The following is a 25195-nucleotide window of genomic DNA, read 5'->3' on the forward strand; positions in this document are numbered from 1 at the left end:
GGTTGGCCGCGCTCAAAAGCCTGATGAGCCGCAATTGCCAGTTTGTACATTATATCTGTATTTTTGGCTCAAGTGAACCAAATAAATGTGTTTCTATTTACCTAATTTATGGGAAAAATTAACCCTAACTACATTTGAGAATGTGGAACCTAATAATTTTACCGTATTTTGTAATTAATCGTAATATTTTATCTCCTTTACCGTATATTCCAATTTATTGTAATATATCTTCTTCTTTCAGACGTAAGGTGATTTATCGTCTTTAATTATAGAAACGTTTACCTTTCACTCTACAATTAATCGCACATTTGAACTTTAATTCTACCTGTCTAGTTAATATATTCATCTACTTATTAGACACCTTGTTTACTACCCTTTCCTATGTATCTATATATCTGCCTCTATACCGTCGACAACAAACAAACGACAAGAAAGTCTCTCCAGGTCGGCGGCAAACAAAGTCGATATATGTGTGTGGAGAGAAGAGGCGCCGCTGTGACCCCGTGTGCCTGTGTTGTGTGAGACACCTTTGATCAGCTGTCACAGGTCTATAGACACCACAAAGATACTCCTGCGGCCTCACACACGCCTTCAAAGGATAGAAACACCTTCAAAAGGATCCAATGCCAATAAGAAAATTCATTTCTGTGGTGTATATGGGACTCAAGAAATCAAAGGTGTCATAACAGATTCGTCACTCTTTGACTTAGGTTTTTTTTTAGATATTATTGTTAATGTTATTGCTGTCGTTATTATTGTTGTCATTATTATTGTTTTATTATTTTCGTTATAATTGATGTTATTTGTGACCTAAAAACTGCCATAATCGATAGTGACCCTGATTTAAGCTCAGTCAAGAAGAGGGGAGGTCATGTTCTGGTAACTATTGTTTATGAGGACACACACACACACACACACACACTAACAATACCACTGGCCTCAAAATGGATCCATCAATATATTACGTGAATGTTCCATAAATCTTCGTCCACGAGGTATAGGACTCAAATGTGTTAACTTTACCTCTAGTCTAGACTATAAAAAAATAACGTTAAAACATAAATAATTCGCTCACATGTGTTCCAACTCTGTTTTCATAGAGATACATAATTACCCACTGGACACTTTCGTCCCAAATGGTTTACTAAATAACCTGTTTTAAAATCCTTAAGAAATTTCAGTCTAAACCTAATGTCTTGACAGATGTTAAACAGGTGATGTGTGTTGATTAGCTCACCTGGGACGTGTGTGTGTGTGACTAAGATTTTAAAACAAGAGTAATTTTGTTAAGTTCGTTGTTATACTGGAACGCCTCCACTATAGGCCGGGTGCTAGCTACTGTATACCTCTACCACACAGTATGATAGCAACATTGTGAGTAGATCAGTTTTACTTTCTACTCCGGTTTGTACTTAAAAAGTATAGATGTATTTTAATACTTGTAATGTCTTTTAAACACCTAGTCAAATAAGTGTTCTTCCGTAAATATCGCACTGATGAGACGTTTATATACTCCACACTTTTTCCAGAGATAAGAACAATAAAGACTTTCATCACAGCTCCTGTTTATTTTCTACCATTGTCTATTTGTGGTAATTAAGGTTTATTTTTATGATTATTTCAATAGTTCTCCTACGTTAATTCAGCGATGAGTTCGAGGAGCCTAGCTATACTACTTCTAAGTATAAACTCCCATATGTAGTAGTAGTATTATTCGACCCTTCTTCCTTATAAGCAACTCATAAGGATAAAAAAAGACAGTCGAAAATTAGTGAGCATATATTTGTCACATAAAAACAAGAAGATCACTCATCACACCGACACACACAGTTATGTACACCAGTTATGTGCATTCGATGTTTACATTCTTGCTGGCCTTCACCCCGTGTGATCACTGTCCACCTCGGGTTACTTATGTTGTACACTTTATGTTGACATCGTTCATAACATTGAAATCTGGATGTTAACGAATTTCAAGATGTTATGGCGTCAGCTACTTGGTGCTGACGACAGTTTTGGTGTTCTCTACTTCACTGATGTTTGTGGTCCCTTTGATGTTTCAGGTGAAGATGTTTTCTTAATGTTGGTGATGTGAGTCGAGTAACTCCAAGATTTGACGGTTTTCATTATACAGTATTTCGTAGAGTTCTCTGGATCAGTTGTCTGGAACATCAACTTCTGTGCTGACGAAATTAAACTGGAGAGAACAGTTGATGAAACCGGCACAGAATATGAGGTACTAATACAATTTTCAATGACGTTGGTATTTAGTGAACAATTCTTCCATAGGTCGGCAAACATCAGTGATTTAGTTTCTTTACACTACAATATAACACTTCCTTCTGCAGTGTTTTGTTTACATCATCGAGGACAGTAGTCGTTCACTTGAGACACCCGGGAGGTAACATCAGGACATTGTTTACATCACAGTAACGTCACTTGTTATAGATAACCACAAGTGTCGTCAACACTAACAATGATCAGCTGTACGAGGCTCGGTATCACAGCAGTCCGACTGGAGTTTGGGCTCCAGTCCTGACTGTGTGGGCGGGCGGGTGGTCATAAAGAGCACCTCACATCCACCCATTCAGCCGCCCATGAGGACACAGCGGTCATGAGGAAGGGCGAGCTTCGCCTCATATCAAGAAGAAAAAAGGAATGAAACATTGTCGATAAAGAAGTAATCTAGTGAGGAGAAACTTAGTTATTCTCTAACATTGTAATGTAATATTATCTCCGTGACAGAGGTGCGTGACACAAGATATATCAGCTGACAGTGGGACAAAAAATCCTTCATGACAACTCCTGTTTATCAGTTAGGTTCACTCGGACATATTTGAAAATAATGAGACAGTGTTGACAACTAACACAAGAGAGGATCTGGAGAACCTGATTATGAATAACAACAATACAACATCACAAACATCATTTATGGGAGTGTTCTGGTGATGGCAACAGTCCTCAACGGTAGTAGTGCCATGTAGGAATATACAGTATAATAATTATTAATGGTGTTACGTCAGTGTTGGAGTAAAATTATGGAAGTTAACATAAAAATTAATCAGGAGTCACAACGTCCGAGTCACTGTTCAACAAAGTACATTGATAAAACAAAATTTAATAAAAGGAATAAAGTTTGTAATCAATAAAATATTTATTTTTGAGACTTTAAGAAACACAAGTTTTTTATACGAAACTAAACAACAAATTTAAACTTTCATAAAATCAACATGAAAACAAATAAATAAAACCAAACTTGCGTAGCATAATTTCTCAAAACAGATCAATATATATTAAAGAGAAATCACCTGTAATTAGTTCCCTCAAGCTTATTTCACCTGAAGATTAAACACCCAACACTACCTGGGGGTTAGGTTAGGTTAAAGTGACTAGTAGAAATTGGTCATCTTATTTAAAAGGCTAATTCATCGTACTCAAGGGGTTATATACTAATTTATTGTACTCTTGGGGTCGACTTACTCAAGGGGTTTGGTCATCTTACTCTAGGGGTTTGGTCATCGTACTTAGGGGGTTAAGTCATCTTTGTCAAGGGTTTAAATCATCGTACTCAAGGGATTAAGTCATAGTACTCAACGGGTTAAATATATGAACCCGAGACTGACTCAAGGAAATAAAAGTTTTATTTTCCGTACTCCAACACTCATGTACTCTAGTTTCAACTACCCTGAGAGAGAGAGAGAGAGAGAGAGAGAGAGAGAGAGAGAGAGAGAGAGAGAGAGAGAGAGAGAGAGAGAGAGAGAGTATTATATCTATTACAAAAACAATGAAGACAAAACAGTAAATAAATAAGATCTCCCTTATTAACACGACGAAGAAAACGGGAAACTTGAGCAAAGAGAAACAGAAACTGAGAACGTTTACAAAGGCTACAGTCATTAACAAGAACATTATATAACACTGGTGTTCCCTCAGCCCCCTCATGACCCTGTTCTTCATGTTCTTTGTCTATAACACCTACACTTTGGCTTTTTTTAGTAGTATAAAGATTAGTTGAGGCGAATTATCGAGCATTTCCAATATTATTTATCGTTCAGTTAGCAAAGTATTATTGATACGGGTCTGCTGAGCTGCTACTAACTATTATCATTAATATTATTTTTATTATTATCATTATTATTATTATTATTATTGTTATTATTTTATGCGGTGAGTCAAAAGAAACTATAACAATGAAAAAAATATGCGAGTGCAACGTAATAAATAAACAGTAACAAATTGCTATATTGTTAAGGGTTTGAATTTTTTGTTATTATATTTTTAGCGAGTCGTTGGTTTGGTGTCGAGAGCATTTCTTCTTATTTCCTGGTTGTGCAATTTATTAGATATATATATATATATATATATATATATATATATATATATATATATATATATATATATATATATATATATATATATATAGATATATATTTTTACTTCAGCTGTACCTGGATTTCTGTTTTTTATTGTTATTTTTTTAATTGTGTGAGAAGTATTGATTAATTAAAGCCACGACCAGAAAACACAGAAGTATTATACATCTTACACCAGGCATGAGAAACACCTCTAACACAACCCTTAACTAAAGTGCCACCAGCGTTTGTGACGTAGGATGACGCAGTGGTGACGTAAGCATGAAGTTGCTATGTACACAAGAAGTAGATTATTGTTACTCTGGCACCATCACCTAAGTCAACACTTTCAATAAAGAGAAAATGTTAATATTTATGGAAACACAGAAGACATTTATATATATAAGTACGTCACTATTTATTGTTCAGTTTCACTTTGGCTTGACGCACTATAGGCAACGTTTAAAGTTTCACAGTTTTGAAATAAGTTTCTATTTAGTTTCAGAAGCCACAAGGCCTCAGAAACCTTCAACAACACTCAAGGAACACAATTGTTTTTACTAAAGAGTTCACATTGTTTTCTGAGCAAGTCTAGATACACCACTGAAGAAACATTATAATAAAAGGTTCTATCTTTCTGTAGCGTATCTTCCTACGCAGTAGTTTAGTGTGAGGACACAACACAGTCACATGAACCACTAATGGCCCGGTCCAGTGGGCAGTGCAGGTCAGGTTCACTGCCCCTCAGTGCAGCACACAACGTGTAGTCTGGACTCTTTATTTGACTTAATATCAAAAGCTGGGTTGAGTGCGTTCACTCTCCTGTAGACCTCAGAGTAGGAGCTGGGGTGAGTCCCTCTCACAGCCAGCCACACTCACCTCTGTCAAGTTAAAGCGAAACAAATATCCATAGTTTATTTAACAGACACAACTGGCTGGAGGGTCGACCACTATCTAGCACAGGTGACCAGGTCCTCGTGTGGAGCATCACCACAGCAGCGGTGAGTTAAAAAGAACAGGAGCCGCTCGTGCAGGTCCAAGTTAAAAAATAAAAATATGATTGTCACGCCCGAGCGAGGTTTAGCGTGGTGAGACAGATCCCCCGTGTTGGTCATATATATCGGTGGATCTGCTTCTTGTCTCTCCACGTAGATTTGTGTTGGTGATCAACTTGGCATTTTCTTCTCTACGTGTGTTTGGAGGACCTGCCTACATCTTCAAGGGGGTGTTCAGGGCGAGGCCTCTTGTATCGTTGATTGTCTGACCAGCGTCAATAGTACAGCTTGATGGGGCATTAATCACCACGAGACCACTTGGGCACCTCTGTACACACACACGGTGCTGAGGAGTAGGTGTGTAGGTCACAGACGCTTCTCTACACACTCTTGGTGACTGAGTTTGTAGGAAAGAGACAGGATAAGGGAGGAGGAAGAGGAGGAGGAGGAGGAGGAGGAGGAGGAGGAGGAGGAGGAGGAGGAGGAGGAGGAGGAGTAATGATGGAGATGATTGTTTATGTCATAACTCTTGGCTACTAATAAGTGGAGGGGGGGGGGGGAGCTCTCACTAGTGTTGGTGTCCGCACTTGAAATCGAATGTGTAAATACAACATTATACGACCAACAAAGTCCTCGTCATTATGTACATTATGTAGAGAATTATGTATCAGCGAAGGACTCGTCCCTGTAGACACCGTCGTATATGACACCTGGCGATCTCTCAACCCCACCTTAATCGTCTCACATCCCACAAGTTAACTGGGACTAAACTTACTTCAACCTCTTTAAAGCTTTCGATTCTATAAGTTTGTCAGTGTTATGTAAGAGCATCATTTCTAATATATTTTGTGTTGATTATATTATTAAAGTCAGTTATGGTGATGTCAGATACACTAAAAATTATTTAACTCTTTATTATTCCAAGTTTATAGCAAGACACGACGTTTGTTTAAAAGAAAATAGTTTACCCGTCAATATTTTTTTCTTCCACTATTTATCTTTCATAGAAAACGGACTTATCACGAGGGACACCAACATGACATCAGCAACAGGTGTGACTTTCGAATTAATTTTAGGGAACTTTGCCATACAGTGTTACTATTTGTGGTTGTGTCACATCTAAGTCAAACTAATATATTTAGAACATAATTGTGATAGTATCGATTAATTGTGGGTTGTGAGACTCTTAGATGTGCAGGTCGTTTGTGGGTGATTCAAACTACCACACGTGATGGTTGTAGTAGTATTAGTAGTAATAGTAGTAGTAGTAGTAGTTATATAACCATTTGTGGTGGAGGTTGTGTTAGCAGTGATGATCATGGTGTTATGGTTGTTGTGGTTGTGATTGCAGCTTTAGTGGTAGCCAAGTTGGTTTTTACAGTGGTAGTTGTGCTGATAGTTCTAATGTTAAAGATACATTGGTTGTAGTGGTTGTGCCGGTTGGGAAAAGGAGTTGCTATGGTGGTGAAGGAGTGGGTAGTGGTGGTGGAATCGTGGTAGCCGTGGTGGGGGTTTTGGTGTGGCAGTGGAGTAGGTGATTAAAAGTGGCCGCTGAGGTGGTGGTTATGGAGTGGTGGTGGTGGTAAAGGCGGTGTGGTAGTGGTGATAGAAGCTCGTTGCAGTGGTGGTGGTGGTGGTAGCGATGATAATAACTTAGTGGAGGTGGTCGATCAGAAGTGGCCGCCGAGGTGGTGGTGGTGTAGTGGCTCTGGGTGGTGTAGAGCGGCCAAGTTGTTGTTGAGGTTCATCCTGGCGGCGTGTTCCTGGGCCTTCTGACGCAGGACCGCGATGCTGCTGGAGCGTAGGTCATCGGGGAGGGCGTTGAGGGATGCAGGAGGCTGGCCAGACGACCCACCCCCCGCGTGCAGGCTGCTCGTGCCCTCCCCCCGCGACCCAACGAAGTTACTCCCGCCGCCCACCTCCTGTGTGACAAAGAAAACGGAGTTAACTTGGCGAAGATTAGATAAAGAGATTTTTTAACAGTAATATCATCGTATTTATTCACAGTGGAAGTGGTGAATAACATACATTGACAGTGAAGGTCCACAGACAATGATAAACAGTGAGACAACTAAGGATGACATAAATAAAGCTGTTTGAACCTTATCTCCTCTTGGGTGTATGAGTTGTCGGGGTCGAATGAAATGATAAATATACACAAGCGAAACAAAATTACTAATCATCATGTTGTACGTTTTATAAATGTAACTTTATGAATTTATAAAACTCTTTATTTTTAAGACCCACAGCTCTGAGGATGATCAGGGCTTACCTTGACAGTTTGTCTTGGTAAAGTGAATAGGTGAGTAAACTAGAACAGGCAGGTGTGTGAGGCAGTTGAGGTGAGTGAAGTAAGTTAAGGAGGAAGGGGAAGAGAGAGAGAGAGAGAGAGAGAGAGAGAGAGAGAGAGAGAGAGAGAGAGAGAGAGAGAGAGAGAGAGACTCACTTTGTCCATGGGGTAGTGGGGAGACTCCCGTGGGAACCCGCCCTCAGGGTCCCCATGATGATCTCCCGGGTGGCCCTGCTGTTGCTGCTGCCGCTTCTGCTGTTCCTGCTGTTCAGTCTGCTGTTCTCCCGAGGTTTGCTGTTGCTGTTGCTGCTGCTGCTGTTGGTGCCGCTGGGGGTCCTCCCGTCCGTCACTAGCTTCACCGTCCGGCTCCGACTCCTGCAGCTGCTGCGCCGCCTCCATGCTTTTCCGGTGCATCCCTGCTAACATAGTGACCGTCACCAATCACGGCAGCTCTCCCGACTGTCTGTTCAGCAACACCCATCACTACACTCTATACCTTGTAGCTGACTGTCTTAAGTGTTTCTAAGTGTCTATCTACTAAACTACGTCCAACACTAGATTCAATACACACTACACCATGTTGCTGACTGTCTTAAGTGCATTTAAGTATCTTTATGTGTCATGTATCTTGCCAGACATTTAGAAATAATATTTTTCCTCCTTTCTTTATACTCAACATCTCTGTACACAATCTGGAGTAGAAACTGAACCTCTCATGCCTATAGATTACACATTAAGGCTGTGAATTTAAAGAGAGAGTCGAAAGGGTATCAGCACAGGGCACAGAGGAACACCTATTGACAACAGGATATCCACTAGGAGGTACGAGAAGATGCCCACCTAGAGGTCAGGGTATGCCTTGTGCTATTTGGATACCCTTCTGCCCTGAGGAGCGCCTCTAACACCGGAATACCACCCACCTAACAGCCAGGGGGCGGGGCAGTCCTCCCCGTTGTCTACTGACTTGACGATGGTCTCCGGGAGGGGGAGTGAGTGTCGCACCATGGCACCATACAGCCCGTACTCCGCCATGATGGTGCTCTTACCCCACGTCTTCTCCGTCTTGCGCCACTTCGCCCGTCGGTTCTGGAACCACACCTGAGGGCAAGGAAGGTTCTTAGTACGGTCATGAAACCATAATTGTAGGATGGTGAATTGTTAGTAAAATTCTGCAAAAAAAAAAAAAACTCTGGGGACGGCAGCTTCTTAATACCATACCATCTACCACACACTTCTTTTAGAGACGGGTCCAGGCTGACTGTGTGTGAAATGGCACAACACTTTATCTTTAATGGCAAGATAGTTGTTATATTAAGATTGTATCCACTTTTTTGCCATCAGTAGCTAAGCAGCTCCCCACGCCAGTTTGTCTCGTCTTACCTTAAATGAACTGAAGTTACATACTGTTTAACGCCTCCATTTAAGGATTCGAGACAATTAACTTATGACCCTGTGAGAATCTGGTCCTTAACTCTCACCCATTACCCTTTCCCACAAATCCTTAACTTACCCCTTGGCTATTCAACCGCCCCCCCCCTTACACATCCCCCTTAAGACACGCCCTACACCACAGGAGCTGTGTAAGGGCTGTGTTCTCGTGCTGTGGGAAAGTGTAACTCAGAGGATTACTACATAACTTCATTATCCGACAAACACACTAACATGACACGTACCACCCCTAGCCCCCTGTGGTGCTATAATCAGGCAGGGTAGGTATGAAGGGCACGCTGGCAGGGGTAGGCTGGTAGGGGGGAGAGGCTGACAGGGGTAACTAGGACAAACCGGCATGATTTTAGCGAAAAAAAAAATTTGATGGTTTGTAGTGATGTGAAGTGACGAATATTGTTGACAGTAATAACAACAACAACAATAATAATAATAATAATAATAATAATAATAATAATAATAATAATAGTAATAATAATAATAATAATAATAATAATAATAATAATAATAATAATAATAATAATAATAATAATAATAATAATAATAATAATAATAATAATAATAATAATAATAATAATAATAATAATAATAATAATAATAATAACAATAATAATAATAATAATAATAATAATAATAATAATAATAATAATAATAACAATAATAATAATAATAATAATAATAATAATAATAATAATAATAATAATAATAATAATAATAAATGGTCCACATTTATTTTCTCTTCTTTTCTCTTTCATTGCCTCTCTTCTTCTTCCTCTCTTCCTATTCTTTCTTCTACCTCTTTCCCTTTTTCTATCCTTCCTATACCCTCCCCCTCCCCCCTCTCTATACCTCTCTGTTTTTCTTCTTCCTTATTTCTATATTCCTCTCCCTCCCTCCCTCCCTCCCTCCCTCTCACTCTGCCCCTCTCCTTCTCTCTCTCCCTCCTTCACTGTCCTCCGCATCCTTCACTCTGCCTCCTTTTCTTCATCTCTCTCCTCTCCTTCCTCCCTCCCTCCTACTCTATCCTTCTCTCCTTTCCCTCTCCTCCCTCCCTCCTGAACCCCTCTCACGATCTTTCTGTCCCTCCCCTACACCCTCTCTCTGTCCCTCTTCCCCTCCCTTTATACCTCCCTCTGTCCCTCTTCTTCCCTCCCTACACCTCTCTCTCTCTCTGTCCCTCTTCTTCCTCCCTTACACCCCTCTGTCCCTCTTCTTCCCTCCCCACACCTCTCTGTCCCTCTTCCCTCCCTACACCTCCCCTGTCCCCTCTTCTTCCTCCCTCTTTCCCCTCTTCTTCCCTCCCCCATACCTCCCTCCCCCTCTGTCCCTCTTCTTCTCCCTACAATTTCTCTTCTTCCCTCCCTATACCTCTTCCCCTCTTCCTCCTATACCTCCCTCTCTGTCCCTCTTCTTCCCTCTGCATAATTCTCTTCTTCCCTCCCCTATACCTCTCTGTCCCTCTTCTTCCCTCCCTATACCCCTTTCTTCCCTCCCTATACCTCCCTCTTTCTCCCCCCTCTTCCTCCCTCATACCTCCCTCCCTGTCCCTCTTCTCCTCCCTATACCTCTCTCTGTCCCTTTCCCCCCTATACCTCCTCTCTGTCCCTCTTTCTTCCCTCCCTATACCCTCCCCTCTCTGTCCTCCTCTTCTTCCCTCCCTATACCTCCCTCTGTCCCCTTCTTCCCTCCCTATACCTCCCTCTCTGTCCCCTCTTCCTCCCTCTTCTTCCCTCTCCCCATCTTGTCCCTCTTCTCTTCTCCCCCTCCCTATACCTCCCTCTCTGTCCCTCTCTCCCTCCCTCTTCTTCCCTCCCTATCTGTCCCTCTTCTTCCCTCCCTATACCTCCCTCTCTGTCCCTCTTCTTCCCTCCCTATACCTCCCTCTCTGTCCCTCTTCTTCCCTCCCTCTCTTTCCCTCTTCTTCCCTCCCTATACCTCCCTCTCTGTCCCTCTTCTTCCCTCCCTCTCTGCTCCTCCCTCCCACTAAGGGCTTAAATGGAGTCTCGTATCAGTAATAAGGGATTAGGTTACAATATACACAGATAATGATTATTTAGCCACGCACGAGACGAGAGGGGAGACTGGCGAATCATTTAATCCCTTCCACTCAGTCAGCGAATATGGGGGAATTGGCGAATCGTTAATACTTCTAATCTTTAGGTGAGGGATTGGCAAATCAATTAGATCACCCTCAGTCCAAGGGTCGAGGGATGGTGAATTATTTAATCACCTCACAGTCCGTGGCTCAGAGATTAGCAAATCACTTATAACGACACGGAGTATGCAGATCAGTTAACACCCCTCCTCCCTCATTCTAAGTCTTGGTGATTGGCGATTCCATTTAATCACAAGTACTACTACAGGTGTTGAAGTAAATCAGTTCACCACTCGGGGTTGTAGATGGATGGATAGATAGATAGAGATAGATAGGGGGGTGATGGAGGCGAGGGAGGGAGGGGAAGAGGAGGAGGTAAAGAGAAGGGTAGGGAAGGCAAGGGAGGTGAGGGGAAGTGAGGGGGGGTAAGGGAGGGTAGGAGAACGGACGTACCCCTCATACAATAACAAAAGGCAGAAAGGGGGATTTGGGTAAGGGGGAAAGGGGGAAGGGGAGGAAGGGGGCGACCAACGCCGTTAGTGTAGCACGTACAAATATCCAATTAATATGTCGGGAATCGGAACGCTGAAGAAAAAGAGGTGAATAATCCTTTCAAATGAGGATCACCCGTTCTTTCTCTCTCTTTCTCCCCCTCTCTTTCTTTTTCTCTCTCCCTTTCCCCTCCCCCCTCTCTCTTTCTCTCTCTCTCTCTTTCTTTCTCTTCTTGTCTCCTCTCCTCTTCTTCCTAACCCCTTGCTTCTCTACTCGTTCCACTAACTTTATCCTTTTCCTTTTTCTTCTCTTCCCCATTCGCTAACTTTCTCTCCTTCTCTTCCCCATTCGCTAACTCTCTCTCCTTCTCTTCCCCATTCGCTAACTCTCTCTCCTTCTCTTCCCCATTCGCTAACTCTCTCTCCTTCTCTTCCCCATTCCTTCTTCTCTCTCCTTCTCTTCCCCATTCCTTCTTTCTCTCCTTCCTCTTCCCCATTCGCTAACTCTCTCTCCTTCTCTCTTCCCCCATTCACTAACTCTCTCTCCTTCTCTTCCCCATTCGCTAACTCTCTCCTTCTCTTCCCCCATTCCTTCTTTCTCTCCTTCTCTTCCCCATTCCTTCTTTCTCTCCTTCTGCTTCCCCCATTCATGCTTTCTCTCCTTCTCTTCCCCCATTCCTTACTCTCTCCTTCTGCTTCCCCATTCCCTAACTCTCTCCTTCTCTTCCCCCATTCCTTCTTTCTCTCCTTCTCTTCCCCATTCCTTAACTCTCTCTCCTTCTCTACCTCATTCGTTAACTCTCTCTCCTTCTCTTCCCCATTCCTTCTTTCTCTCCCTTCTCTTCCTCATTCCTTCTTTCTCTCTCCTTCTGCTTCCCATTCGCTAACTCTCTCTCCTTCTCTTCCCCATTCGCTAACTCTCTCTCCTTCTCTACCTCATTCGTTAACTCTCTCTCCTTCTCTTCCCCATTCGCTAACTCTCTCTCCTTCTCAACCTCAATCATTAACTCTCTCCTCCTCCTCCTCCTCTTCATTCACTTACTCTTCCTTTCTCCTCCTTTCTCCTCCTCATCTACTAACTCTCCCTTCTTCTCCTCCTCCTCCTCCTCCTCCTCCCTACTGTTTCACTGATGCCATATGAGAAGCTGCGTCATTTGCGTCATTCTGGTGTAATATCAAACTTGTATATCAATCTGCGACATACACCAAAAAAAGTCCCTCTTGAACTCAGGTCCCCGTCCATTGCATCAGGAGACTATATAAACGCATGCGTCCAAGAAGCCTCCAATACACATGCACACATATATATATATACATACACACACACACACACACACATATATATTTTTTCTCCCCTTTAACCAATCGCACGACGGGGGAAATTCGGGAATAAATCCATTAAAAACAAAAAAGTAAACACATTTTTCCCGCTTTTCCAGGTTTTGGGAGCGAGCACGTGCCGGGGAGAGGAGGTGAGCCAGGCGCCACGCGACCCAACACTACCACCGCACAAGGACCACAATCCCATTCCTTCCCTTCCCACCGAATTCCCTTCCATCCCAAGCGATTCCCGACTGTCGAACTATCCTATCATAGGGTTGAGTTTACCATGCCGTCTCCCGCATCACTTCTCCCTGGCTGGTCGCGGCGCCACTGTAAACAATAAGGACTCTAGGACGTGGTGTTAAAGGGCTGAGTTTCTCCCTCCTGGCCGGGGCTTCGTGCCGTTATAAACTACAGGAGGTAGGGGAGGAGGGGAGGGAGGAGGGAGGGAGGGAGGGAGGAGGAAGTTTTGCCTGAACCGGGGAAAACGAGCATGTATCTCAACCCCCTACTACAACGACCACTTTGTCTCAGCGACCACCAACCCTCTGTCCCTCTCCCTTCTCTCTCTCACCCCCTTTCTGCCCTTCTCCTAACCCTTCTCTTCCTTCTTTTTCCCCCTCTTCCCCATCCTCCGATCCTCTTTTTCTTCTTCTCAACCATCTCTCCACATCCCCCTTTACTACCTCTCCTTTTCCTCTCCTCTTCATTCTCTCCCCCTCTCCTCCTCCTTCCTCTCCCATCTCCACCTCCCTCCACTTCCCTTCCCCCTCTCCCTGCACCTCCCCTAAGGCGTCACAATTACTGGTAGGTGTTAGTGCAGGTTGACTACTGGTCGGCTGGACACTGGGAGCGACTAGGGATTTGGTTCACCTAAAATATCACCACCTACACCTACTGTAGACCTACATGGGTATTTATTTAACTACCTTTACCACCTAAATGCACACACCTCTACTCCCATTACATGTGTGTGTGTGTGTGTGTGTGTGTGTGTGTGTGTGTGTGTGTGTGTGTGTGCATGTGTGTCTATACATACTGTATATATACGAGTGTGATTGCAAAACGTTTCATGTGTTTGTAAGTTTACACGTATACATGTGTATGCGTGTATGTTTCTGTATGTTGATATACATGTGTACGCATCGCTTTCCATACAGATATGTAAATAAATTCATACTTCATCTATATACATCCCCCTATACCAATCCTTTCTGTATATATTTCTTCTACATAAAGTCACACCCTTATATACAGTATATATATATATATATATATATATATATATATATATATATATATATATATATATATATATATATATACTTTATTTTAGTCCATATAACACGTGGACTTTGAACATAATCAACGACCTCAAACTCGCTAGGGGACAGGGAACGCGACCATGCCACAAAGACACAAAGACAGTGCCTTTGTGGCATGGTCGGTAGCGTTCCCTGGTCCCACACAGTAGGTCGAGGGTTCGAGTCCTGGCTGGTGAGGTCGTTGATTATATAAATATATATATTTATATATAATTTCAACCTCTTGTATTTTTTATGATGATTATATTTGTGATGTTTCTCTGTTATCGTGGATGCACTGATGTTAGTCACCGGGAATTAGTTACTAGTTGGGCTCGTCTCCATCTCTACACCACATCTGTCATGGACACCAAAACTTTATCTAAGTCTCATTTAATGTTTGACACTTATCGTCTAGTGTTTGGACATACTTACAGTACGCGTCATGGCGGGTGTTAATTTAAGAACTTCACAATGTAAGACGACGAATCTTAACATTTCATCTTCCTTTGTGGTTCTTGTTCTTCAAAGAAACGATGAAAGAAAAGGTGGAGACTTCAAAAGGCAAAAGAAACACTTCAAAGAAAACGAAGGCAGAAGGAGGATAGATGTAAGGTGTCACCGCCTATACACATCCAGGGATAACTGTCTTAGTAAATAACAACACAGTACTCCTCACCAGCACACCACTTCATTCCTGACACCTCCTCCCCCTCCTCTCTAGCTCCCCGGCGTACATTCCTGCCACTTTTTACACGCCCCGGAGCGCAGCCTCTTCCAGTATGCAAATGAATAGTGTCAGAGACTGGGAGAGCTTTGTGCTACCTGAGCTAAGGACGCCTTCACCCGCTCCTCATTAGTACTATCCCGTCCTTATTGTTCACGCCGGGGAAAAGACGAGGTGCTGCTGCTGCGCCTCCTCCAGGAAGTCAGAGTGTCACGGCTAATTTGGTGTCTTTTTGAGCTCTTTATGTCTGTGTGTGTGTCTGTCTCTCCGTCTTTCTTTTTTTATTAACCTCTGTTGCTTTCTGTGTCTCCTCCTTCGTATTCCTCTTCCTCCTGATGTGCCTCCTCCTTCAGGTAGTCACTGTAACAACTTACATGGTGTCTTTAGGAGTTCATTCTGTCTGTCTCTTGTTTCTCTTTTTCTCCTTCGACGTATTTCTCTCTTTTCTGCTGTTTCACCTTCAGGAGGTCTGTGTGCCGTGACTAAATGGGGGTCTCTTTTATACATTCTCACTCTTATCTCTCTCTCTTTCTCTCCTTCTCTTTCTTTCTCTCTCTTCCTGTCCTTTCTCTTTGTTGCTTTATCTCTGTATCTCTCCTTCTCTTATTATCTCTCTCTCAATATCTCTTCATTTATCTTCTTCCTCTTGCTTAGTCTCTTTCGGGAAGTCTAATTCTCAAGGTTAATTTAGTGTCTTGGTTTCTCTCTCTCCCTCTCTCTTTCTTTCGTCCACTTTCTTTCTCTTTCTATTTATCCTTCATTCTTTTCCCAAGTATTCTTCCCTCTTCTGCTGCTGCGCCTCCTTCAGAAACAAACGGTGGATGGGGCCCTTTGAAGTTTTTTTCTTCACCTCTCACTGTTTTTCCATCTTTCAAATGTTCTTTACTCTCTCTCTCTCTCTCTCTCTCTCTTTCCTCCTCCTTATTTATCTTCCCTCTCTTCATATATCTCTTTCACCACCACCACCATTACTACTACCATCACCACCATTTTCTCCACCATCACTGACATTATCTCCACCATCACCAACATTATCTCCACCACCATTAGGTAGCTTCTCCAGGTTGCAGAACAAATTACCTTATAAATGTAATGTGAACCAGCCGTCTCCCCCCCCCTCTCCCACACTCCCTCTTACCTTTCCGTTTTCTTTCCCTCCTACCTTTCCGCTCTCTCCATTTTCCTATCTATTTTCACCTTTCTCTCCCACTTATCCGATTTCCTTCCCTCCTTTCCGCCCTCTCTCATCTTTCCTCTACTAACTTTCCGCCGCTGAAACTTTCCCACAACCTTGAGTCAATAAATAGTGAGGAAGGTACTTAGAGTGAGGGGACGGTGAGAGGGAACTGAGGGGATAGTGAGTGGGGAATTGAGGGGACGGGGAAGGGGTACTGAGGGCATAGTGAGGGAATAGTGAAGAAGGGCAGGTAAGCATCGCCAAGGTCGACATAACTGTAATGTGATCCCTTACTAAGACAGCGATGGTCTCATTAGTGAGTTATAGCTCACAGATTTGCTACCACAGGTTTCACCGATTTAATACCATCGTCTGAAGGATTTTGGTACCAGTGTTATGGTTGTTGGTCTCTAGATTTACGGATTTTTGTACCATTGGCATATTTGGTCCCACAGATTTAATAACATAATCTACCAAATATTGGCAATGTAATATGTCCAAGATATGACCAACGAAATATGTCCAAGATATGACCAATATGATATGTCCAATAACCAATGTAATATGTCCAGGATTATGACCAATGTAATACGTCCAAACTATGACCAATATGATACAGTATGTTCAAGCTATAACCAATGAAACATGTCCAGGATTATGACCGATATAATATGTCGTAAGAGTAACAACTAGCTCAGCAGGCAAGGGTAACTACCAACGCATATACGTGTTCAAAATGTCAGGTGAAAAGTATACCAAGAAAATTCCCAGTCCAATATGTGAAAGAAATGTCCAATGCAATATCCATTTCCAGTTCCTCCCGGCGCAATATCCGTTTTCGAGTCCCTTTCTCCTCGTGCTGGATCTTGCACCGTGGGAAGTCAGAGATCAGTTGTCTAAGTTATGGCGGGAAGCGACACAATAATAGCCGTTTCTCCCTCCTTCCAACCGCATAACAGTTGGTGTTGGAGCCTCTCCCTCGTTGATGGAGAGGATAATCTGATTACACCCGAGGAGGATTTAATTCCATGTCAGCGATACTCGTATAATGTCGACGTTGATGGACGAGGCCATGTGGGTGCGAGTTCCCGCCAATTTTTCTATTTACGTACCAGGCGGGGTTGATTATACAGACCGTCCGTGCGAGTGTATGTATATTCTCCTTTATTTAAGCCTGTAATCTTTAATAAAAAAAAGATTCAAATATGAAATAAAAAAGAATATCCGGAAAGCTTAAATAAACGAAATAAATACAAGAAAACACGCCAATAAAGGCAACACTCTGCTCACAACGCCAGTCAATTTGTACAGATTTGTCGCACATATATTGGCGCGCTTTTCTCTTCCCTCCCATCATCCTCCCGGGTCCCCGAGATGGCCCGCGCTCTGATCCTCCCGCGATATTAATTTCATCACTCCGCCAATTATGGTCAAATTATGGCATTAAGGGCCGATCACTTTACATATAACTCTCTTTTGGGATGTGGTTCTGGGGGGAAAATATGGAGGCGATAAGCAAGTTAGGCCAGTAATATCTCCGTGATCTGGTTAAGGGCGGCTGTGGTGGTAGTGATGGTGGTGGTGGTGGTGGAGCTTGGCCAGAGAACAGTCCCACTACTTAAGCTTTTTCATAGTAATTGAAAATAAAGTTTTTTTTTTTTAGGGTGTTTTTATCTCTTGGTGTAGTATAGTATTAAAGTGTAAATTGAATTATAAACCCATTCCAGGGGACGATGGTTCTGTTCTGTGCAAATCAGTTGTAAGTTCGTTTGTAGGCATTGTGTGTGTGCCTGTTTCTCTGTCTGTCTGTCTGTCTGTCTCTCTGTCTGTCTGTTTCTGCGTGTTTCTCTATATCTGTCTGTCTGTCTGTCTCTGTGTCTGTCTGTCTGTCTGTCTCTGTGTCTGTCTGTCTGTCTGTGTCTGTCTGTCTGTGTCTGTCTGTCTGTCTGTGTTGTCTCGTTTTCCGTTTTAACTATACCAGCGACATCTCATTGACTGACTGTCTGATTGGCTGACTAAATAACTCATAAACTGACTGATTAACAGACTAACAACAGCAATAACAAGACTAACAACAGCAATAACAAGAGTAACAACAGCAATAACAAGAGTAACAACAAAAACAAGAGTAGCAACAGCAATGACAAAAGTAACAACAATAATAACAAAGGTAACAACAATAATAACAAAAGTAACAACAACAATAACAAAAGTAACAACAACAATAACAAGCGTAACAACAATAACAAAAGTAACAACAACAATAACAAGAGTAACAACAATAACAAGAGTAACAATAACAAGAGTAACAACAGCAATAACAAGAGTAACAACAATAACAAGAGTAACAACAACAATAACAAGAGTAACAACAGCAATAACAAGAGTAACAACAACAAGAGTAACAACAACAATAACAAGAGTAACAACAATAACAAGAGTAACAACAATAACAAGAGTAACAACAACAATAACAAGAGTAACAACAATAACAAGCGTAACAACAGCAATAACAACAACAATAACAAGAGTAACAACAATAACAAGAGTAACAACAATAACAACAATAACAAGAGTAACAACAACAACAATAACAAGAGTAACAACAACAAGAGTAACAAGAGTAACAACAATAACAAGAGTAACAACAACAATAACAAGAGTAACAACAATAACAAGAGTAACAATAACAAGAGTAACAATAACAAGAGTAACAACAATAACAAGAGTAACAACAACAATAACAAGAGTAACAACAACAATAACAAGAGTAACAACAACAATAACAAGAGTAACAACAACAATAACAAAGGCAACAACAACAATAACAAGAGTAACAAAGTAACAATAACAAGAGTAACAACAACAATAACAAGAGTAACAACAACAATAACAAGAGTAACAACAACAATAACAAGAGTAACAACAACAATAACAAGAGTAACAACAACAATAACAAGAGTAACAGCAGCAGTGGCATCATCAGTCTTGAGCCTCGACGAGAGTAATGAATACACGAGACGATATCACTGTTGTGAGTGTTGCTAATTGAGTTAGCAGGGCACGAACTGGCAACACTCACCCTGGGCCAGAGACACACACTTATTTACACCCACATAACTACACTCCTTCCCCATTAATACACTCCCTCGGTGAGCTATTTTAAATAAGGAATATATTAGTGTAAGTTAGAATTGTTTTTAGTTATTGAGGATAAGGTTTAAAATGGAGTTTTGTGAAGTGTGTTTTCAGGGTGTTATCGTACAGCGGGTGGGCAGAAATGGCGGGTGTCAGACTTGCCTCTTGTCACGGACGATTTGTAGCTTATGATCCCACGTCGGAGGGTGCCAGTTGGGGGGGGGGGAGGAGGGAGGATAATTTGGAAGGATGGTGGGATGGTAAAAACAAGGGTGTATAAGGGAGAGGAGGAAGATGAACGTTGGAGGGGGGGATGCGTTCAGATAGAAGGGTCTATTTCAGAGGCGTGAGATTATCGTTGAGTTTTCTTCATTATCTCCCTGTTTCTCCTTAATTTCTCTCTCTGTTAAAGTGAATTCTCCCCTCTACACACTACAAATTATTGAAGGGATGTGAGGTGCACGGATAGAAATAGGAGGGAGGGAAGGAAAATGGGAGATATCAATAAGCGAATGAGAGAGAGAGAGAGAGAGAGAGAGAGAGAGAGAGACTGGAAGTAAAGCCTAAGGTGCCAGTTAGCCTTATTCGAGTATCTTGGGATCCCTGAGTCAATATTTGGCTGGTAGTAGTAGTAGTAGTAGTAGTAGTGGTTGGTGGTGTTGGTGGTGGTGGTGGTATTAGATCTTCAAGACCACCACCACCACCACTATCGCACCCAACCTCACTTCACCTATTAAAACATCAATAACAAAACAGGTACAAGTGACCTCAATTCTTTTTTTTTTAATATTATCATCTATGTCTGATATTATTATTATTATTACTATTATTATTTAACCTTTTACTCCATTTTTTATTTCTATTTTTTTTCTCATCTTTGTTATTCATTTTTGTTCTTGCGTGTTCTGTATCTTTCTCTTCGTCTTGTACTTCTCTCTCTCTCTCTCTCTCTCCATACTGTTTCTCGTCATCCTGTTCTATCTCTATCTCTCCCTCTCTCCTTGTCCTCGTCTTTCTTTCTATCTCTTTCCTATCATCCAATCCTTCCTACCACCACCTCCCTTCCTCCACATTTCCCTCATCATCATCGCCCCCATCTCCTCATCTCCCCTTTTCTCTCCCCACACCATTTTCTCTCTCCATCTTTTCCATTCCCCATCACTCACATTCTCAACCATCAGCCTCCTCCTTATTCCCCCTTCTACCTCACCACAATCCCCTTCCCTTCCCCCCCTCATCCCATCCTATTCCCCTTCCCATCCCTCCTGATCTCCCCCCTCTCCTCTACCCCTTTCCTCGCTCCTTACATCCTCCTCCTCTCTCTTCCATCTCACCTCCTCCTCCTCCTCTTTCTTCTCTACCCCTCCTCAGCTCCTTCCTCTTCCTCCTCACCCCACAACAACTCCCTCCCCTCTCCCTTCCCCTACCTCCACCTTCATCTTTACCCACCCACTATGGGTCAGGTCGGTGGGTCAAAGCCTTTAAAACAGTTGAGTGAGTCACCCCGCCTGGACAAGAAGACCTCTTTAACAATGGCGACTACCGGAGCTGTGTGTGTGTGTGTGTGGCGTGCAGAACCCATCCTTTATTTCACTCAAATACCACCCGTCCCGTTAATCTTCGTCCTTAATAAGCGCTCCAGATGACTCCCTCAACCTTTTATTTACAAACTTCCAACTAAGATTCTTCTACTAAACGTCATCGTGACAATAACAAACACGATTTTCCATGATAGAAAACTGATGTTGCTTTTCTTTGTTTTTTCCTCAAGGGTAAACTTAAGTAAATGAAGTCAACTTTTACGCGGGTGAGTGATAGTCTTAGCAAGGTGTTTTATTGATGTTCCGGGAGACAGATTTAAGCAGGGAATCAATTAAAAGTGACAATAGGAGAGGGATGGAAGTCAATACCGGCCTGTAGTCCCCCGGGGGCGTTGATTAACCTACTACAACCTGTCTGCTTCTTGTTCGTAACTGGTTAGTTCAGGCTTATTGGTGATGTTGTTGATAACTTCCAACTAAGATTCTTCTACTAAACGTCATCGTGACAATAACAAACACGATTTTCCATGATAGAAAACTGATGTTGCTTTTCTTTGTTTTTTCCTCAAGGGTAAACTTAAGTAAATGAAGTCAACTTTTACGCGGGTGAGTGATAGTCTTAGCGAGGTGTTTTATTGATGTTCCGGGAGACAGATTTAAGCAGGGAATCAATTAAAAGTGACAATAGGAGAGGGATGGAAGTCAATACCGGCCTGTAGTCCCCCGGGGGCGTTGATTAACCTACTACAACCTGTCTGCTTCTTGTTCGTAACTGGTTAGTTCAGGCTTATTGGTGATGTTGTTGATAATAATGGTTGGAAAGGGAGGCACTTGTGGCACCTGGGGGGAGGGATGGTAGAGGATTTAGAGGCAGGTAGGGAGGAGGGAGGGGGGAGAAGGAGGAGGAAGAGGAGGAGGGGGGTAGAGGGGTTGTGAGGGTATAGGGGAAGGAGAGGAGGGGTGATGGAGGGATTTGGAGGGAGGAAGAGAGGGAGGAGGGGAGTAGAAGGTGAGGGAGTAAGGTGAAGTTGGAGGGGTGAGGTAATGAAGAGGCCAGTAGAGAGGGGTGGAGGAGGGGGGAGATGATGGTGTGATGCTGGAGGAGGTGAGAGAAGGTTGTGTTGGAGGGGAGGTTGGTTGAGGTGGTGTTGAAGGAAGAGTTGTGTTGGAGGGGAGGTTGGTTGAGGTGGTGTTGAAGGAGGCGAGAGAAGGTTGTGTTGGAGGGGAGGTTGGTTGAGGTGGTGTTGAAGGAGGCGAGAGAAGGTTGTGTTGGAGGGGAGGTTGGTTGAGGTGGTGTTGAAGGAGGCGAGAGAAGGTTGTGTTGGAGGGGAGGTTGGTTGAGGTGGTGTTGAAGGAGGCGAGAAAGAAGGAATAGGAGGATGATGATGATGATGAGGAAAAAGTGGAGAAAGAAGAGGAGGAGAAAAAAAAGGATAAGGAGTACATGGATGAGGATAAGGAAGAGGGGAAGAAGGAAGAGAAAGAGGGAGAAAAGAGGAGAAGGAGGGATAATAGAGAACTAAATGGAAGAGAAAGAAGGTAAGAAGAGGAGGAAATTAAGGGGAACAAACTCGATGATAAAACAGAGGATGAGAGGAAAGAGAAAGACGAGGAGAGGGAGAGAGAGAGAGAGAGAGAGAGAGAGAGAGAGAGAGAGAGAGAGAGAGAGAGAGAGAGAGAGAGAGAGAGAGAGAGGTTAAGTGCTCCAACTGAAGTGCAGTACAAGGAGTTGCCAGAGAGGGTAATTCTCAAGGATTAAAAACAGGCGGTGAGGGGTGAGAGTTGAGGGGCAGGGGAGGAGGGGTGTTCTAATTGAGGTGTTAAGGCCATGAGTGTGTGGGGGTAAACAGCAAGCTAACTCTAATGATCCCTGTTGTTTAAACCTGCCCACGTGGCGACCCAGAGAGAGAGAAGAGAGAGAGAGAGAGAGAGAGGGAGAGAGAGGAGAGAGAGAGAGAGAGAGAGAGAGAGAGAGAGAGAGAGAGATGAAAATTTCTAAAAATAATGACAACAACCAACAACACGAAAGAAAAGAAGAAGAAGAAGAATAAGCAACAAAAAAGAAGCAAAATGTGTATGAAGGAAAAGAAAGAATGAAAAGACTGACAAGTGAAATTAAAAATATCTCTATTCCCCACAGTGTGTGAGACAGAGAGAGAGAGACAGAGAATGAAAGGAAGGAAGGAAGGAAGGAAGGAGGAAGGAAGACTGGCTAACTGGCAACTGAGAACCGTGAGTTGCCACGAGAGAAATTAAGATAATTAACACCAACACTGACGCCTTATTATTATTATTATCATTATTATTACTATTATTTCTTCTTTTCGTCTATATATTATAAATTATCATTTACTTATATTATTCTAATGTTTTATATCATTTTGGAATATTTTACCGGATGTGATTGAGTATATGAGTCGATTAGTTAATTTTATACGACACAGTTTCAGTATTTTGATGGTGAGTTTGGTAGAGATGCTCCTAATGTTGTTTTCGTTTCTCATGGCTCCCGCTTTATCACTTTCCCTTTGTCTTCTACTTTCCTTGTTTGTTTCTTTTCTTTCTTTTCCTATATAATTCTTTCTGTCTGTTTTTTATTTGGGTTTTCGTCTCTCACACACACACAAGGTCACACACATCCACAAACAAACAAAAGAAAACCTAAACAGCAAAAACACAGACAAACAAACACACAAACACACATTAAGACTAAGAGGGGGGGGGGGATTTAAACTCGACCACAAACAATGACTCACTAATTACCTGACCATTAGTACGGTAAGAGGTCGTGTCTTAAACAAGTGGCCTAATTAACACTCACCTGCTTCTCTCCCTACGTCTGTTTGTTTGTTTGTTTGTTTTATTTCAGTTTTCTTTTGTTTTTATTTTTTTTATTTTTTGTTTGTTTGTTTAGTTGTTGTGACGTATTTATTTCGTAATTGATTAGTTTTATATATAAGAATATTTTATATAAATTGTAATATATTCCTTTAGACAGTGATATAATAATAATAATAATAATAATAATAATAATAATAAAAATAATAATAATAATAATAATAAAAATAATAATAATAATAAAAATAATAATAATAATAATAATAATAATAATAATAATAATAATAATAATAATAATAATAATAAAAAATATATAATAATAATAATAATAATAATAATAATAATAATAATAATAATAATAATAATAATAATAGCAAAAACTGGATTTAGAGGCGAGTGAGGAAACATAAGCAGAGATACAAATTAAGTGAGAAAATGTAGAGAATAAGGGAAGGAGAGAATGAAAGGTGAGAGGGAATGAGGTGAGGTAAAATGAGGTGTAAGAACAAAGTGAGAGGGAGAGGTGAGGAGAGTGGGGAAGGGGAGGGGTAGGAAGGTATGGGGATGAAGGAGGGGGGAGGAGGTAAGGGGAGGGTGGTGTGGGGGTGAGGAAGGTGAGAGGCGAAAGGTTGATGGGGTGAGGAAGGTGGGGAGGAAGGTAGGGGTAAGGGGGGCGGTAGGGGGTGAGGGAGGTAGGGGGGTGAGGTATGGGGGTGAGGGAGGTATGGGGTGAGGGAGGTAAGGGGGGGTGAGGAAGTGAGGGGTGAGTGAGGTGAGGAGGAAGGAGGTAGGAAGGAGGGAGGTAGAGGGAGGGAGGTGAGGGGTGAGGGTGAGGGTGAGGCAGGGGGAGGGTGAGGGGTGAGGGAGGTGAGGGGCTGGAGGTGTCGACTCTGCTTCCTCTTATTGATTGTACGTGTCCCAGTGTTCTCTGTCCCCCCCACAACCCCCTCCTGCACCCCACACCTCCCCTTCACCACACCCCTCCTGCACCCCCACCCCTCCTGCCCTACACCCCTCCTGCACCCCAACCTCCTCCTTCACCCCACACCCCCTCCTGCACCCCACACCTCCCAATTCACCCCACACCTCTCCTGCACCCTACACCCCTCCTGCACCCCACCCCCTCCTGCACCCCACCTCCCCTTCACCCCCACCCCTCCTGCACCCACACCCCTCCTGCACCCTACACCCCCTCCTGCACCCCCATACCCCCTCAGCACCCCACACCTCCCTTCACCCCACACCCCTCCTGAACCCACACCTCACTTCCTTTCCCACACCCCCTCCTGCACCCCACACCTCCCCGTCACCCCACACCTCTCCTACACCCCACACCCTCCTACACCCCACACCCTCTTCCAGCACGCCACCCCTCACCCCTACACCCTACTCAACAGGAACAACAACAACAACAACAACAACAACAATAACAATAATAATAATAATAATAATAATAATAATAATAATAATAATAATAA

At 42.6% G+C, this 25195-nt stretch overlaps 1 protein-coding gene across 1 annotated transcript in view; it reads right to left on the reverse strand.

Annotated features, from left to right (window-relative positions):
* Positions 1-5815: 5815 nt before the first annotated feature.
* Positions 5816-25195, reverse strand: part of LOC121867357 (homeobox protein ceh-10-like) — a gene marked incomplete at its 5' end in the record, with an annotated part of 45161 nt that continues 25781 nt past the window's right edge. The window contains 3 exons of the mRNA XM_042367276.1: positions 5816-7269; positions 7794-8053; positions 8558-8735. Coding sequence (XP_042223210.1) covers positions 7018-7269; positions 7794-8053; positions 8558-8735 — 690 coding nt within the window. The remainder of the gene's footprint in view (positions 7270-7793; positions 8054-8557; positions 8736-25195) is intronic.

This window comes from Homarus americanus, unplaced genomic scaffold (genome assembly GCF_018991925.1).
Source record: "Homarus americanus isolate GMGI-L3 unplaced genomic scaffold, GMGI_Hamer_2.0 scaffold37538, whole genome shotgun sequence".
Classification (NCBI taxonomy): domain Eukaryota; kingdom Metazoa; phylum Arthropoda; class Malacostraca; order Decapoda; family Nephropidae; genus Homarus; species Homarus americanus.